The sequence below is a fragment of the Telmatherina bonti genome (assembly GCF_933228915.1).
Source record: "Telmatherina bonti genome assembly, chromosome: 15".
Classification (NCBI taxonomy): Eukaryota; Metazoa; Chordata; class Actinopteri; order Atheriniformes; family Telmatherinidae; genus Telmatherina; species Telmatherina bonti.
In genome coordinates, this window is record NC_136613.1 from 10,783,968 (window position 1) to 10,802,015 (window position 18,048).

The window sequence follows — 18,048 nt, forward strand, 5'->3', positions numbered from 1 at the left end:
TATATATATATATATATATATATATATATATATATATATATGTATATGTACACTGCTAAAAAAAAAAAGGGAACACTAAAGTAATATGTTGTAGATCTGATAGATCTGAATGAATTAAATATTTTTATTAAATATTTTGTATCACACAAACATTATCAATGAAAATCAAATTTATCAACTCATGGAGGTCTGGATTTGGCATTATACTCAAATTGAAAGTGGAAAAACACACTACAGGCTGATCCAACTTTGATGTAATATCCTTTAAACAAATCAAAAAGGGGCTCAGTAGTGGGTGTGGACTCCGCGCATGTATGACCTCCCTGCAACAGCTGAGCATGCTCCTGGGATCTGGGATCTCCTCACAGACTTGGACTAAAGCATTCACCAATTCCTGGACAGTCTGTGGTGCAACTTGGCATTGGTGGATGGAGCGAGACATGATGTCCCAGATGTGTTCAATTGGATTCAGGTCTGGGGAACAGGCGGGTAAGTCCATAACATCAATGCCTTCGTGTTGTAGGAACTGCTGACACACTTCAGCCACATGAGGTCTAGCATTGTCTTGCATTAGGAGGAACCCAGGGCCAACCGCACCCCTGGTCTCACAAGGGGTCTGAGGATCTCATCTCGGTACCTGATGGCAGTCAGGCTACCTCTGGCAAGCACATGGAGGGCTGTGCGGCCCTCCAAAGAAATGCCACCCCACACCATTACTGACCCACTGCCAAACCAGTGATGCTGGAGGATGTTGCAGGCAGCAGAACGTTCTCCACGCCGTCTCAAGACTCATGTGCTCAGTGTGAACCTGCTTTCATCTGTGAAGAGCACAGAGCGCCAGTGGCAAATTTGCCAATCTTGGTGTTCTCTGGCAAATGCCAAACATCTTGCACAGTGTTGGGCTGTAAGCACAACCCCCACCTGTGGACATCAGGCCCTCCGTAAACTTGTCTCATGCTACCGCTAGAGTGAAAGCATCGGCAGCATTTGAAAGTGACCAAACATCAGCCAGAAAGCATCGGAACTGAGAAGTGGTCTGTGGTCACCACCTACAAAACCATTCCTTTATTGGGTGTGTCTTGCCAATTGCCTATAATTTCCACCTGTTGTCTATTCCATTTGCACAACAGCATGTGAAATTGATTGTCAATAAGTGTGGCTTCCTAGGTGGACTGTTCGATTTCACAGAGGTACTACTTGGAGTTACATTGTGTTGGGCCCTCATACCACCCTCACAGAGTCTTTCTGTTTGAGCAGACACAAACATGTTTGTGGCCTGCTGAAGCTCATTTTGCAGGGCTCTGGCAGTACTCCTCCTGTTCCTCCTTGCACAAAGAAGGAGGTAGCGGTCCTACTGCTAGGTTGTTGCCCTTTCATGGCCTCCTCCCCGTCTCCTGAAATACTGGCCTGTCTCTTGGTAACGCCTCCATGATCTGGACACTACGCTGACAGACACAACAAACCTTCTTGCCACAGCTCGCATTTGATGCGCCATCCTGGATGAGCTGCACTACCTGAGCCACTTGTGTGGGCTGTAGATTCCGTCTCATGCTACCACTAGAGTGAAAGTACCACCAGCATTCAAAAGTGACCAAAATATCAGCCAGAAAGCATCGGTACTGAGAAGTGGTCTGTGGTCACCACCTGCAGAACAACTCCTTTATTGGGTGTGTTTTGCCAATTGTCTATAATTTCCACCTGTTGTCTATTCCATTTGCACAACAGCATGTAAAACTGATTGTTAATAAGTGTTACTTCCTAGGTGGACTGTTCCATTTCACCGAAGTGTGGTTGACTTGGAGTTACATTATGTTGTTTTGATGTTCCCTTATATATATGTGTATATATATATATATATATATATATATATATATATATATACATACAAGGTTTTAGTCTTGTTCCTCTTTTCACTCTCCAGTTATTTGACTGACTGTTGTATATTCTGCCTTTCCTTTCCTGAAATGAAAGGTATGAATACTTTTACCCGCGACCCTTAATTGGATTAAGCGGTATTAGAAAACGATTTAAAGAGTGAATACAATTTGAGAATGACTGTATATGAATATATTAACCATGAAATTGTGCTGTTAGAAATTCACGACTGACTTAAGGGTCCCCTGATGCTTGTATTTATTAATATATTGTATATGCAGAAAAACTATTTAGCTTGACAGAACTTTTTGAAATATTTTATATAACAGTAAATTTACTTTAATTCCTTGTTATGTAGTGTCAGTAGGTACTTAATGTCAATATAAGACAGATAAACACACCTTTTATGTTACCTGCTGGGGAATTACCAGTGGCATTTATTCTGTATGGAGTTCATTGACTAGCAGCATCCTCCTTAAACTTGTACTATTATGGTATGCTGATAGACTCTACATCAAAACCAGTGACATTGTCAGGAGCATGAAGCTGAAACCTTAGTAATGAAGAAGGCTTCACCTGTTGCAAAACTAAGCTCTGAGTCACTCTGACCAAAGGGCTGATCACTTGTGGTTAACCTAAAGGAGTAGCGCAGCTCACATGTTGTACTAACAGGTTTTGAATGATCTCTTCATTGTTCATACCTCAGGACTAGTAAATAGCAAGCTTACTCTGATGAATTCTGCAACACTCCCAGTTTTTCTTTTTTTTCCTGGCAAAGCTGTACGTGAGCTGTTGCACCTGCACAAAGAAATGTAGCTACTGGGGGATTAGCTAACAGAAACTGGTGGAAGGTGGCAGCACGGAGGTGACAAATACAAATTTCTGCCATTTTGCAAAGCAAAACTTAGGCTGGGTTTTGTTTAAGACATCTTTACTAGAGAAAATCCTTTTTGAAATGTCATTCATCATTCTGCAAACATTAGATATGGGAAATAAAGATAAAGTTCAAAGTAATTTAATATGAAAACCCCAGTGCAGTACATACATTTTTAGGGTCCGATGGCAGGGCCCTATTGTTTTCCAAATGTTTATTATTCTCGTTCTCGTTCTAAGCACAACTCACTCAATTTTGACCCCCTTAAACCCCGTGAAAAGTTGCGAAACTTGGCACACACCTCACGTCCGGTGAAAATTTCGATAATCTGGCGTTTGTATGCACGCCAATGCAAAAATGCCTCGACGGTGCCCCCTAGAAACGCCAAAAATGGCCTCTAGAATGGGGTAAAAAAATTTTAGTTTAACGTAGGACGACGAAATTCGGTACACATGTCTATCACATCAAGACAAGTAAAAAAGTCATTGAAACGCCTGTTCTCATGGCAACGGGCTGTCCACCATCTTGGCGTTTGCGGCCATTTTTTTGCCCGTTTTTGTCAATTTGGGCGCATCGCATTTGAACGAACTAGTCTGAGGGGATTCATGCTATTGGCTCCACATTCGCCATGGAGCTTCGTGACAAGATGGGGACCAAAAGTTATTCAAATTTTGATAGGAGAAAGCGTGTTACCGTGGCAACCCATGGAAAAAAGCCATGAAACACGGTTCACTCATATCTTCGCAGAAATCGATCCGATCTGCACGAAACCTTTCAGCATTCATATTTGCTAGGTCCTGAACATACTGAAACATGTATTGTGGGGGGGGGCACTTTATGGGGGTGGCCCCTAGGGGCCCAATTGTCTACTTTGACCTAGGGCTACGAAATTCGGTACACATGTGTAACAACCCAAGGCGAGTAAAAAAGTGCATTGACCACCTGTTACGATGGCAACGGGGTGTCCGCCATCTTGGCGTTTACGCCCATTTAGCACTGTATGTGCATTGTTTTTTAACAAACTACTTTTGGATTCGTGCCTTTTACTTCACATCCACCCGGAAGCTTTGTGGCGAGTTCGGGTGGAGGTTTCGGCATGAGGCGAGGACCCGATGGATGCCGCTTGCGGCTTTAATTATACTTTGTGTTGTAGCAAAATAAGCACAACTTCTGAGATTATGGTCATCATTTTCCTCATAGAACCCCTTTGCTTGATACTTCTTATCTGGAAGAATGTTTTTATTGTTGCAGCATCTGAGCAAACATAATATTAACTCATTTAACTAGGAGGTTATCAGGACATGTTTTAGGTAAGAGCAATTCTCATATAGTTTAAGCAGAAATATTTAGAATCTCTGGATGTCGCCTTCATTTGGGATAGGACATTAATGTTTTATCAGCTTTGTAAATGATTAAAAGTCTGAAGGTAATTCGAAGATTGAACTAATGTGGAGCAATTAAATTTTTTCCAGATGTGTTAAAGCAAACATCCATGGGAACTGCAGTCCCACATAGTTGCATCAGGTCTTAATGGGTTAAAATATCATCATCCTGTTGTAAAAGCAAAACAAGCTTTTTTATTTGACAGTATCTCGATGAGAAAGGGGTCAGAGAGACAGTGGGAGCCTGGATGCAGCAACGGGCTGGGGGCAGGCTGCATCCAGGCTCCCACCAAAACCAGCCAAGCTTTATTTTGATGGGAAAAAATCTGATAAAACATTTGTACATCCGTGACACAGGCCTCTGTGTTTGGTAAAAGCCACCAGCTTTGTAAAAATGTCTTAAATGTTTGTGCTGTTGTGTGAACATCTCTTCAACAGGCTGATGATTAAAAGCATTAAAGTTCTCATCCAAACACACTCTGCATGTTGAAGAAAAAAAAAAAAAAACCTCGACCCTTATTGTGCAGACAACCAGAAAGCAGCTGTGTAACAGTGTGACTCACTGCTCTATAATCCCCCTGCTTTAGCAAACTCATCTGTTTTCTCATGCATTTCTCAGTTTGGGAGACACTAAGCTTGACTGGTCATTTTCCATTGTTTCCAGTGTACAGTAATGGCATGATTGCCATAGCAACAGATCCATAGTGATGGTTTACCAAATCCCAGGCATTGTTTAAAATGACATAGTCTGTTTGGGTTTTATAGTTAATTACAAACAGAACCAGTATTTGTTAAGAAAAAACAATGGACTTGTGATGACTTTATGGAGGGGTTTTTTTCTGTTAAAAATCAACATAAACGATGGAGGAAAACCTCCTTTATAACACGCCCATATTTAGTTCTGTACATGATATTCTGTCGTACGGTGTCCCAAACAGAAATAACTTTGGTCACCGGACTATATTGCGCCAGAAAAATTGGATTTTGCAAGATGATAATCACAAGACCAGGCTTCAAATTCTTAATTTCTGTGACACTTTTTTTTTTTTGCTGTGATGTCGGACAAATGCTCCTTTTTTTTTATTGGTTCTCTCATGGCGCCTACAGCGAATGAATGGCTCGGACACAATTTATTTCATTTAAAGTTAATATCAGTCTAAATTGTTTATGTAAAGCGAGACATTGAAGCAGTGACCTCTCACCTTGTATATCTTTAACTCCAGCCACACCTAACCCCAGCAGGACCCACCACCTGCTGCTAATACTGCAGACAATTTATTCTCTTCACATTGCTCAACTGTCACATGCAGTTTTCACTAATTACATATTATATTTCAGCAATGTTTAGGGTTTTCTTCTTCCTCTTTCATTATTACAGCAAGGTGCTGGATGTAGCACATGCCTCTCACCGTGCTAATCCCCAAGATGATAACATCCAGTATGCAGAGATTTATTTGCAACAAAGCAACCACATAAATGCTAGTTTGGACAATCTGCTTATTAAATGTTAATTTTGCAAATTAAAATTAAATTATCTTGACACATTTGCAATGACCTCACTAAAACTGACTGAAAATTTTATCACTTTTATATGCAGTGGTTCTTTGCAACTATGGCCCAAAAACAAAGTACCTCATACAATAATTGTTTTTTTTAATGTGTTTAGAAGACAAGAAAGTGCTTGATCTTCACCTTAAATGCTCATTATGGGGATACAAATAATTTGCATGGAATGTTAGCCAGTCTGTCTACCTGAAGGGGTTAAAAGGTGACAACAACAGAACATGCCAGTCATTTAGCTGTCATTACTGGTCATTGAGAAAGCAGAATATGTTGCATGTTTTTGGAATTCTTGAGATCACCTCAATATCTGCGATGCTCTGATACGCGCTCACACTGACCGCATGACTAAACAGTTTGGCAGACCTGTGTTGTTTTTCATCCACTTAGGAATTCACCTTGTAGTAACGCAACATGCCGTTTTAAATCACAACTGTGAGAACAAACAAGCTTAAATAGTTATGCTAAGAACATCATGTGCTAACGTTACAACTGTAGTTTAAATGTTGAGTTAAAAATGTGCATTTTAATATTTCATTTGAATTAAAAGTGCATCTTGTAGGAGTTTTTCAACAAACTGCTTCAAAATTTATCAAACTACTTTATCTGCAGATACCAGACGGCCTGCTTCTTGTTTTAGCTCAGACACAAACACACAAACTGACACCACAGGATGGCCTCAGCAAAAGTCCAGATTTCCAACACACAGCTTTTTTTTTTTTTTTTGGAGCCTTCCTTATTTGACATGAATGCTAAGGACCAGACTGTTGTAAGTGTCAAGTGCTGTGCAGGTTTCTGTTTTTCTTTTTAACTCTGTGAAATAATGTGTAAAATTTTCACAAACATGTGAATGAACCGTCAGTAACAGAGAAAAATCTGTTGAAATGGAACAAAACATACGCGTAAAGCGTTTTGGTTTGCCAACACGTGTTACAAAATCTCCCTTTTCAACACGTTTGTGTGAGCGTTTGGGGAACAAACAGCAGCCGAGGCCAGACACAGGAAGATCCAACTTTTCTTTTAAAATTACTTTGAAAGTTTATTCAAAGAAAACAAAACAAAAAAAATCTGAAGGAAAATACATGACTTCCTGTCACACACAGAGAGGACATAAGTTAGAGAAGCATGGCAGAAACAGGAAAAACATGTGGCCTCACATCCAAGCCTGCAGGGAACGTTGCTGCAAAGTTTCCACGGTGAAGCAGCGTTTTGATGCAAATACCTGAAATGAACACTTGTGTTCTTTACCGTTTTAGAAGTCTGTTACTTAATGAGTTGAGGGGGAATGACCCTAAGAAAAATTAAATATCAAATAAAAATCAGGCTCAAAAAGCAGAAACAAAGAATTATGATGCACATTAGTGTAACGAAACATTGCCTCTGTAAACATTTTCTCCACCTACGGTGAGTGTAACAATATTAAACCACCGCAGTCGCATATTTACGTGTACATTGATTTCAGAAACAACAGAAACGATTCTTTAGCTTCTCGACTAGCTCTACAACTCAATACACAATGCTTCAAGTGATTTTTTTTTTCTCCTTTTTTTCAAAAATGATATCCAAGTAGTGGTTTCCATAACAACAAGTTTACATGTTTTTAATGCTGCTCTCTTGGCACTCTTAGCCCATCCTTTATTTAGCCAAATAATATCAATAATAATTAATAAGCACAATTTTTCCCCTATATGAAGTCAGAACAGCTACTCGTCAAGGCCTTGATGCAAACGAGACACTCGCTTGGAACTACTGCACAGACAGACCTGAGACGACAGCATCGGGGTCCGAACGTTTTGAGATAAACCGACTGACGACCTTTTCCACACATCTACCCACTGATCGAGTGTGTAATTATCACGAGGAGGAAAAACACACCAAAGGTGAAACGAGTTTGTAACCTGTCAAAAACATGTTTGGACATTTAGTCAGAGCACAGTCGAATTCCCCTTTGCCCCGTTTTTGAGTGAAAATGTGCAATCTCTGAAAGCGTCTGTGGAAAGGGAGGAAAATCCAGCTTCTCTAGTCGGGCTGAAGAGGATCCATGCTGCAGGTGGTGCTCAGTCTTTCTCATATACAGACCATGTAAATAACAGCTGGAGCGGGACACAAAACTATTCCTTCCCAACAAAAAGGGGTTTCTGCTTCGTGTTGCCAGTTTGGAGACACTTCATCACAGTAAAACCGTAAAGGTTAAGTTAACCGGGGTTGAGTGTTTATTTCGTGTTAAATGGTGCCTGACGTAAGCAAGCAGGACACTCCAGGGATTTATTTCCACATAGATTGCCACAGTTGCATAAAAGAATGCAAAACAATAATAGAAAATATCTACACCTGACGTAGAGGCTCTGCTGCTGCAGTTTTTAATCATCTTAACTTGAAATTGAACATCTAGGATTGATCACTTGTGACAAGATACAAAGCAAAAAAAAAACAACTCATGCCTTGGACCACCACACAGTAATAAGTCTTTCTACATTCTTGACACTTAGTGCATTAAATACATACAAATGATATAAATGAAAGGTGAAACGAAACGGACGAAGTCCGCCTCCTGTTCTGAAACAAACCTGCAGACCATGCCTTTACCTCTCTGCCATGAAGACGCCAAACTCTCCAGCCGCACGCACACATACTAAACTTCCTTTTCTACTTCGTCACTTCACTGTCACCACTTTTCATGTCCTAGCTAACTATTCACACGGTTCACGTTAAGTTTTTCCTTTTTTAAACTTGCGTTTAGGTTGTCATGGTTGGCAGGTGAGGGGAAACGTAAAAGCTTAATTGAACTCTATTGTACATACACCTTTGTTTTCTTTCATTTATAGGATCACACCCACGTCGCTTTCTTCAGACACACACCTCACACTTTGGTGGTTTTAGAATAGAAGCAAGCAAAGTGTGGATTGTGTGGATGTGCATAAATGGTTTTTAAAACAAACAAAAAAAAAAAAAAAAAAAGGAAAAAAGACATGTTTAACTCCACATACTTACACTTATCTTCAAGGAATAATAATAATAAAGATTCAAAAATACTATTCTGAGATCCTTCTGCCTCTTCTCCTTTTCTTTAAAGCACCTGTTCACAATACCCCTATACTTTAACCACATACACCCCCCCCCCCCCACGTGACTTGAACCTCAAACTTTAAGTGTCTTCTACCTGCTTCTTGTCCCTTTGGCTCCAGGGTTTTACAGTCTACCCCCAGTGGCTAGGTTCTGACCAGCAAGTCAGCAGTAACTGGACCAAACATACACATTTATACACACTACTGTAGTATTAATACAACAGACTCAGACCACCGCATCCCCACGCTTGTCAGAAAGGGGAGGGTGGGACAGTGGGCAGAGGCAGACCTGCAGAACGGTGTAGCAGTAGTAGTAATAACAGCATTAGCAGTACTAGTAGAAGACCTCAAGCTTACTGACCAGCCCAGGAGCACGGAAACTATGCGGAGGTACGGAATCGAGCTAGTCGTCGTCTGACGAGCATCGAGAAAAACTGAGAGGAAAACAAACAATAGTTTGCCACCTTTTAACTAAAAATTCACATTTAATGTATGTCTACTTCCTTTAGCAGATCAACCACTGATCTCGTTCTGGGCGCAAGTCGCCACTTCAGGTGTTACGCAGCGGCGGATACTTGAGCGGCGGTCGCTGCGTCGCAGGAAGGCCCAGAGCTCGGTAGCTGCTGGAGCTGAAGTGTCGGCGTAGCTGACTGCTCCGAAGGGCTGGTTGCTTGTGGTGTTTGCTCCGTTTTGCTTGTCCGAAAGTTGACGAGACATCAATGTTGGGTTCTGAGATCCAGTGTTGGCAAGGGTGGAGGACTATGAAGAGGATGAGGAGGAGGAGAAAGAGGGCAGGGTGTGGACATCTACCAGCTGAGCAGGTTGCTTCGGCCCAAAGTCATGAAGTAGACCTGGCTGGAGCCTCCGGACCGGACCGATGCAAAAAACACCTGAAGAGACGATGACGACAGAAACTTAGAACATTACTTAGTACATTTTGGAAGAGAGAAAAATAATAAACTGTAGAGAAAAGGTGTTAAACTCCAGAAAAATCATTCCCATGATGAGCTGCTTCTTCATTTCCCACATAAGCTGTCATAGCTAATAAGATCCTCTGCAAGTCTGTACTTCCTGTTTGTACAGACCAGAAATGTTCAGAAAAGAGAGAAGAGAAACTCGAGCAGTTTCTTGACATTTCTGCAGAGACTGAGCAAAAACAGCTAAATTAGTTCAGTTTTAGCTGCACGCCATGAAGGTTGGTGGTTATTTGTGTGGGATAGGATGGAAAGTCAAAAACCTAAATGTGCCTAAACCAGATGAACGTAAGCAAATCCTCTTCATAGGCCTGTTTTGCCCGAATTAGTGCTTAATATTTATCTATTAACCCAATTTACAGGAATGTAATCTGTCAACGAAGAAGCTCTGGTCTACCTCACCGATGAGGATACATTGTTAAACATGGAGCCGCACCTTGTCATTTCTTTCACACAGGAACTTCAGTCTCTGAGCTCTCTTATGCATGAAGACGCCGTCTAGATGGCCAGTCTCCACGGAGCGAATCTCTATGGCCTTCTCACCCCATCCCATGATCTGGTTGGAGCGGATGTAGGCTGAAGGGAGGTAGAAAACTTACATTACTGATGCATTAAAAAAAAAAAAGACAGTGGTGTAAATTAATATATATCCGGAGACTTTTTTGAGTTCAAATTTGTGTTGCCTTTGTTGAAGTGACTCACCCACTGAGGTGGGCATCTCCCCCCACTGCAGCACCACATCCTTGGTGATGCGTCCATAGGTGTTGACATAAACCCCCTCATCCTCGTAGCACACCAGCAGCTCGATGCCGTCGGTATTGGGCAGGATGATGATTGCATGAGACTGGATGCTGGTCTGGATCTGAACAGCACATGCGTCATAAAATCATTAGATCATTTCATAGTGAACGGATTAGCTCTTCTTTTCGATTTATATTTACTTTAGACCAATAAAGACATTGCAGACTGAATATGAATACTGAATATGCAGTATCTGGAAACAGAAAGCCACAGGCTACAGAGTGAAAGTAAAAGAGGTTTTTACTATTGTTAGTAGATGAGAAGCTTTCAGTTTGGTTTTTGAAGTGTTGCCGGTAACATAAGAATCACCTGCCTTAAGCTAAAAAGCAAGGAAGCAAAAGGAGGTTGTGGGAGCAAGCAGGGGAATTCAGGCTTGTGAGGGGGTTTCAGTTGCAGGTCTAGACAGAGCGTTCATCCTGAGGTCTGCATGCAACTTGGACAATAATAACCTTTCATGTGTTTGGCCTTTTAAATCTAAATGGATTCAGCAGCTTTGTTGGCAGTGCAGGTATTTATCTCCACACACCAAACATACAATAGTATAGAAGTTTGTGTTCCTTTGGGAACAATGAACCATCCAGAACCAATTCCTTCAAAGTATTCTTAACTAATGACTAATCCTGCGAGACTGTGACGTGGCATCCCAGAAACGTGGCCTTTAGAGATGTTTCCTTCACTTTGACGTGTGTGGTCTTACGTGTGTCGGCAGGTAGATATCGTAGACCGCCCCAGAGTCCACATCAACAGCGTGAAAGCCTGAGCACGAACCATAGATGACCTTTAACCTTTGCCCCTCCTCCACGGTTAGGTCAACCAGCAGTGGCTTGTGAACCAGGTCACCAAAAGACTGCAGAGCAAAGAGCAGTAAACGTCAGCTGCATGTTTTCTCGGACAGCAAACGCTTGCTAGATCTTATCCGCATGACCTTCCGCTTCCTGTTGGCTCGTTGCTCTTAAGACGTATTTTAATCTAAAATATTCATTTAATCATGAAGCAAAAAGGTTATTCCGAAACACATCAGAAAGCTATTTAAGCTTTTGCTTCACCTTGAAAGCCATGAACTTGTGGTAGGGCTTGGGTGCCCAGGCGTAGACCTCCACGGAGTTCTTCAGAGCCAGAACCAAAAACTTGATCCTCTCATATTTTACTGGGAAAATCAGAATAAAAAGGGAACATTAGAACAAAACAAAAAAGCAAAACTCACCAGAGTAAAAGCAAAAAAAAAACCTCTCTGTGTGTGTGTGAATGTGACATGTAGTGTGAAGCGCTTTGAGTGGTCACCATGACTGGAAAAGCTCAAGTCCATTTATCATTTACCACACCATCGAAGATCTACTCAGAATGGGACCAACAGAAGAGTTTTTCACTATTAAAACAGGAACCCTCAGTCCAGGTCCTCGAGTTCCGGTGCCTGCAGGTTTTCCAGGTGTTCCTGCTGCAACACACCTGACTCAGACATTCTCTGCACATGTCTACTAAATACACATTGATTTGGATCAGATGTGTTGGAAAGCCTGCAGGACTGTGGCCCTTTAGGACCTGGACTGAGGACCCCTGATCCACAACAACTAAACTCAGCAGTTCAAGCAAGAGCCCACAGCAGTGGTCCCCAACTCCAGTCCTCGAGGGCTACGGTACTGCAGGTTTTACTGTTTCCCTGATGCAACACGCAAGAGAAGGTTTTCCAACAACTTCATCTTTTACACCTGGCTGTTAGTGAGCCACGGATTTGGGTCAGGTGTGTTGTAACACTAAAACCTGCAGGATGGTAGCCCTTGAGGACCAGAGTTGAAGACCCCTGTTCTACAGCATGGCACAGATGCAGACTGCTGGGAACACTTTCTGAACTGGGAGGTTTTAAATGAGTCCAGGTTGCAACCCTGCTCTGCAGCTACAGACTGTGTTATATCTACAACACACCTCTTCATCTAACTGCAATGAAATTTGCTGATTTTAGTTGTTTTAGGCAGTGAAACAAAATCCCTTTCCGATGGTCCTGTCCTAGCTCTAAGTTTATTTGTCACATTGTGTAAAAACATGATGAAAAGATGCCTTCCACCAGATTCAGCCTTAGCTAGTTTCCACCTGCAGTCTCTGGGAATCTGCATTTTTGCTCACCAGTTGGAAAGTCATCTGATTTCCTCCAAATCAGGGCATTCTCAGTCCGATCTCTGCCTCAGATCCACCAATTTCAACTGCAACTTCTGACAATTTAAAATATATATACTGTATATATCATGAAAATGGTAAGATTCCTAATTTTAGTCGAAACTACTGGAGCTGATTTCCCAGTTTCTTCATCTTCAGCAACTAATTTGATCATTTCATCTAATCTGGTTTATGCAAATTGAAATTTATGTAAAGTTATGTTTATTTGGATTGTATTCAGCAAAATCTGCCAGTTATGATAATATACAGGAAAGGGAAAAAAATCTCATTTTGTAGTTAATCTGTTTTTCCAGGCCTCCTATTTGGAAACGCCTTTTTTTTTTTTTTTTTTTAAACCAACAACTCCTAAAACTTCCATTTGTGCTTTTTCATCCACAGTGCACGTGAACTTTTTTCCCTCCTGCAATGACAACGTTACATTTTTCCCCTCATCAGTTTGCTTTTTTAGCAACTTCACATAAAAACTACTCTGCATTTTATTGTGATTCTTTTTCTGATAAAAAAGGGTCTCATTCTAACTTAGACTCCATTAAATTTTGGGAGTGGTCCAGGTGGAGTGGTGGACACAGGAGTTTTTATAAGATTCTGCACAACATGTTGGAAACAAGCTGCTTGGTGGAGGTCTGCGCGCTCAGAGGGCTGTTTAGTTTTTCCCTTTTTCTTAAAAATACTGCTCTTATGTCTTTGGGGAGTCCTGTACTTTCCACAAGTGTTAGCTCATTTAATCAATAGACAGTCCTGAACTAAACTCCCAAACAGGAAATAGATCTCACGACTGACTGCTCCAGCTAAGAGAGTGGGGTTTCCAACAGGAAGTACCCGTCTCTGCTTGTTGGCACCGATATCACCAAGGACATTCTGCATTTTAGACAGGATTGTGTATTAACGGTTCCTCAGAGGTGTTTACCGTATTATTACTTAATAAAGGGCATTTTCCTCAGTATTTACTAGTGATATACGTCCGCAGCGCATGAATCCACCATGTAGCATAGGCAGAGCTTTTCATCTTGGAGCCTCCAATTTAATCCTCACATGGTTGGGGTTACGTTTGATGGGAAACGAGGTTTCATAAAGTCTGGATGAAATGTTACTCATGTTCAGACGCCAAAGTGTGTATGCCCAGAAGCTAAACCCTACAAACTTTTTGAAGGGTGCTGTATGTCTTTGAACATCATTGTCTTCTTACAGTAAAAACGTTGAACATGTAAGGAGATGAAATGTAACAAAGCAGAATTATTTGGTTTCCATCTTAAAGAGCACCAAGCCACAGGAAAGAAACATCCTTCAGGTTAGACTTGAGCATTACTCATATAGTGATATTCTCCAAGCTCATGGAGTATTACGCACCGACTTTGTAGTGGACGCAGCCCTCCAAATCGCCTACAGTGGTCCAACCCTGTTTCTTCTCCACCTCAGGGTCATTATGCAGGATCTTGTTCCTCAGCCAGGACAGGTAGTACACACGCAGCTTGTTCTTTTTACCTGGTGTTGACAAAGAGCAGACAGAGACGGAGGAAGACATTTACTTCTCATTATCAAAACTATTTTTATACATGATTATCTTATGAAAAAACCAGCGACCTGTCGGGGGTGTACCCTCCCTCTTGCCTGCTAAATGCTGGGATGGGCTCCAGCCTCCTGTGACCCTGAATTGGACTAAGTGGTTCAGAAAATGGACGAATGGATAATTTTATGAACCACTTCTACCAGATCCCCTCTGGCTGATAAAATGTGCAGATTTAGTTCTGGCTAGGGATGACACCTCAGTTTTTAAGTTGAAAAATAAGTCAATTTTTCACGTCTTTTGTTTTAGAAAAATTTACCTAGCTGTAGATAAAATAACAGAACAAGGTTTTGTTGATGCATTCGTTGTGCATTTTACTGTTTTTTCTCTCTCTCTACATATATACATCTATATTGATAGATAGGGTAATTAAATAGATCATAAAGCATATTTAGTTTCATTTCACATTTCACATTTTTTGGCATCAACTAGCTTTTCCGAAATGGAGGGAAGGGGGAGCGGGGTGTCCAAAGATCATTTCAATTGTTACCAGATTATTGTAATAAAAAAAAAAAATTGACCCACGACTATGAATTATATGAGCTGTCAAAAATGATTGCATGATGCTAAGAAATGTATTTAATTGTTTAACATTTTAATGCATAATAAAGTTATTACAAATGCACTAATACCATTTTATAAAAATGAATTTGACGAACACATATGTCATCTTAGGGATAGTGTCTCAAAAGTTTGCAACAGCCAACATAAATCCTTTATGCTGGGAACCTTATCCTGCATGTGGACAAGAAAGATCAGATTATGTAAGATATATTTAATGTGGAAGATGTGAGTTTACAGGGTCTCCTGGTGATCTGCTTACATAAAACGAACAGCTATCAGGATGTGATCTCAGAAATGATTGGTCACAACGCATGCTGTTCGACATACTTATCTGACGCATATTTTTTCACATGTCGACAATGCAAACAGAATAAAAGGAAATCCATGCAACTCTGTGGCATTTTCTTCCATCATGGAAAGCTCGGGTACGTGTCAGTGTTACACAGGATACACATAGCGTGCTCTTACCCACTGGAGCTTTACTCAATATCCGTTTAGCTCAAAATATAAGTTGTGACACTCTTGACTGCACTGCATGTGTTGTGTGATATTGAGAAAAAGGAGAAGTGGATGCGGATGCACTTTCAGTCTGAGAATACACACTTTAAATCTGTAACTCAGCTGAAAATATCTAATAATGCACTTTGTAATTTTTGTCTACATTTAAATGAGTTTGTGGGTTGGATGAGTTCAAGTCAGGAAATAAAGAGTAGGAACAATTCACATATGACTCAAGTACGAGCTGCAAAAAGAAGTGAAACTCCTGTTTACTGTCATTATTGGGTCCAACTTACAGTCTGTGTGCATGTTCTCAGTAATGATTTGTGCGGAATGTTTTTAATCCAGCTGGGACTATTTTGCTGCCTGTAAAATGTGTGTGTGTGCATGTGTGTACCTGATATAGTGACCAGGACGTTGAGACCCTCTAAGACGTCCATCTGCTGGAAGCGCCGTCTGTTGATGAGAGGGTAAACCTTGCCCTGACCACTGCGATCCAACAGCATCAGGCCGCTCTCTGTTCCCACCAACAGGTTCACCCCTACACACACACACACACACACACACACACACACATATAAACAAAGGAAAGCCACAAGTGGAAATATTGTAGTTGTTTTGTGGTCAAAGTTGAATCTCCACATTGTCCTGCTGAAGTACGTGAGATCTCAGGGCCGTCGGGTCTCTGATGCACAACTCTGAATGTCATCAGCATTTTCTCAGTCTGCATATTTTCAGGCTTCTATGCCCAAAGTTTATTGCAAACTGGTCACAGATACATTTTGTTTTGTGTGCAAAGCCACAGGGACATGATCAACTACTACACTTGTAAGTCTGAGAGATTTTCATGATTAAGGTTTAGAGTGGGTGCTGGGACTGTGCCTGCTCAGACTAACTGGAGCTCAGTTAGGACTTTGCTGCCACCGTTTGGGGAAGACATGGCTGAAACGGTTTGCTGGATGGGACAAAAGACTACCTTAACATGGGTAGAGTGCATGCTAATGTGGCATTGTGAAATCTGTTATTTCCAGATTTTAAAAAAAAAATTTCTTCCCAAATTCCATGTTTTACTAGTTTTATTTCTTTTTTATCTGAATTTTTATTATGTCTAGAAGCCTTTATTGGACAGTCACTTGATAGGTATGGAAATTATTTTGTATCACATTTTAAATGCAAAAACAAACATTTTTTCTTTAATCTTAGGACATACCTGCATTTTTTGACTCATAAATAAGATGATTAATAAATAATCCAAACTGCATTTTCATTTTTTCTTCATTTTGCATCTTAATTAAAATGATGAAAAAAGGACATTTAGGATTTTAATTTTCCCAGCAAATGGGTACCAAAAATCAATTCAAAATGTCAAACTTGAAAATTAAAATACTTTGGGTAAAAAAAATGCTTTTTCATTTCCAGGTCATTGCTGCATTATTTGGCTCTTTAATCAGATTAATAATAGATCATCCAAACTGCATTTCATTTTCACCTTCAGGACAGCTCATTTTATGACACAACTAAAAAGAAAATGAAAAGGACATTGCTTTTTTCGTTTTCACGCCTACCCCTGCAAAAAAAATGTTGCAAAATTCAGTGTGAATTTGTAATTCAAGGAAGGTGGTCAAAGAAAGTAGGTGTGAGATGCAGCAATGGACTCTTGGCCAGGGTTCAAACCTGAATCAGCTGCATCAAGGAGCCGCCATCTCAACCAACCACGAACAATAAGGGTTTTCTTCCTTTTTTTTTTTTTTATTCAATACATCCAGCAGGGATAAAAATGCACTTAAATGTTCCATCAACTTAAAAAGCAGAACACTTTAATGCTATTTTAATTAAGAAATAAAAGGCATCACACTTATCAATGTAAATCTTTGCATGCTTACCCCAGAGTGCAGCACACAGGATCTCAGAGTTGAACCTCTTCTTGTACTTGCGGATCTCTGGCGTGTCGCTCTGCGGGCGAGTGTTGACCGGGTTGACGTTGACCACAGAGCCTTTCCGAGATGGATCGGCTCTCAGCGCCTCTGCCAGTCGGGCATCATTACCGTAGCCTAAAAGGTCAAAGGGAAGGGCTTAGGTAGGACGGTGAAGGATGAAGAGTTTACCGGGCAGGGTGAGGATCAGTCAAACGGTCAGCATTAGAAACGGGTAGAAATCTTCTTCACTGGTTTTAGTTGCTCTTTCATAAAAGATAGTGAGAAATAGTAAGAAACTGAGGGTTAGAAAGCATGTGGAAAACAGGTGTGTATTGATCATTATCACAGTTACTCAAGCAGTTATTCTGCTTAGTTTTAAATAAAAGTGTCCCTCAGACTTTCATATGCAAGTCGTGCAACCTCAAAGTCATCCTAGTATTTCATGATTACCATTTTTTATTTCTCTTTTTTTCTTTTAAGTTGTTAAATCCTGATGTGAAATCTGGACATCGGTGATCTAATGGGCGGTGAACAATCAAGCTAGCTTCAGGGATGAATGACTGGTCACCAGCTGCATCAGGTGAGGTAATGGTTCAGCATACTTAAACATTTGGGCTTGATTACAGAGGATGACGATGGAATGAGCAGGTCTGTGGTGATAAGGAAGCTTTGTTTGTGTCTCTGACTACAGCACGGCCAAGAGTCCACACTAATAAAATGTCTTTGGTCTGGATGTGAACTTCTTCTGGAAGGTTTTTACGTTCCTTCTTTGGCTAATTTTGGTTTGGTTTAATTGGCTGAGGCTC

General features: G+C 40.8%; 2 protein-coding genes across 6 annotated transcripts in view; both read right to left on the reverse strand.

The window, feature by feature from the left end:
• LOC306766574 (interleukin-1 receptor type 2-like) overlaps window positions 1-9,473 on the reverse strand; it is a gene marked incomplete at both ends in the record, with an annotated part of 20,089 nt that extends 10,616 nt beyond the window's left edge. Inside the window, one exon of the mRNA XM_079254354.1 lies at window positions 9,332-9,473. Coding sequence (XP_079110480.1) covers window positions 9,332-9,473 — 142 coding nt within the window. The remainder of the gene's footprint in view (window positions 1-9,331) is intronic.
• The window catches only part of LOC306766280 (mitogen-activated protein kinase kinase kinase kinase 4-like), a 98,409-nt gene continuing 89,247 nt past the window's right edge, over window positions 8,887-18,048 (reverse strand). For all 5 annotated transcript variants that reach the window (XM_079253939.1, XM_079253936.1, XM_079253937.1 and 2 more), the window contains 8 exons: window positions 17,210-17,377; window positions 15,724-15,867; window positions 14,048-14,182; window positions 11,578-11,678; window positions 11,229-11,378; window positions 10,433-10,592; window positions 10,167-10,306; window positions 8,887-9,646 (listed from right to left, as the gene is read on the reverse strand). In XM_079253939.1, coding sequence (XP_079110065.1) covers window positions 9,563-9,646; window positions 10,167-10,306; window positions 10,433-10,592; window positions 11,229-11,378; window positions 11,578-11,678; window positions 14,048-14,182; window positions 15,724-15,867; window positions 17,210-17,377 — 1,082 coding nt within the window. In that variant the 3' untranslated portion in view covers window positions 8,887-9,562. The remainder of the gene's footprint in view (window positions 9,647-10,166; window positions 10,307-10,432; window positions 10,593-11,228; window positions 11,379-11,577; window positions 11,679-14,047; window positions 14,183-15,723; window positions 15,868-17,209; window positions 17,378-18,048) is intronic.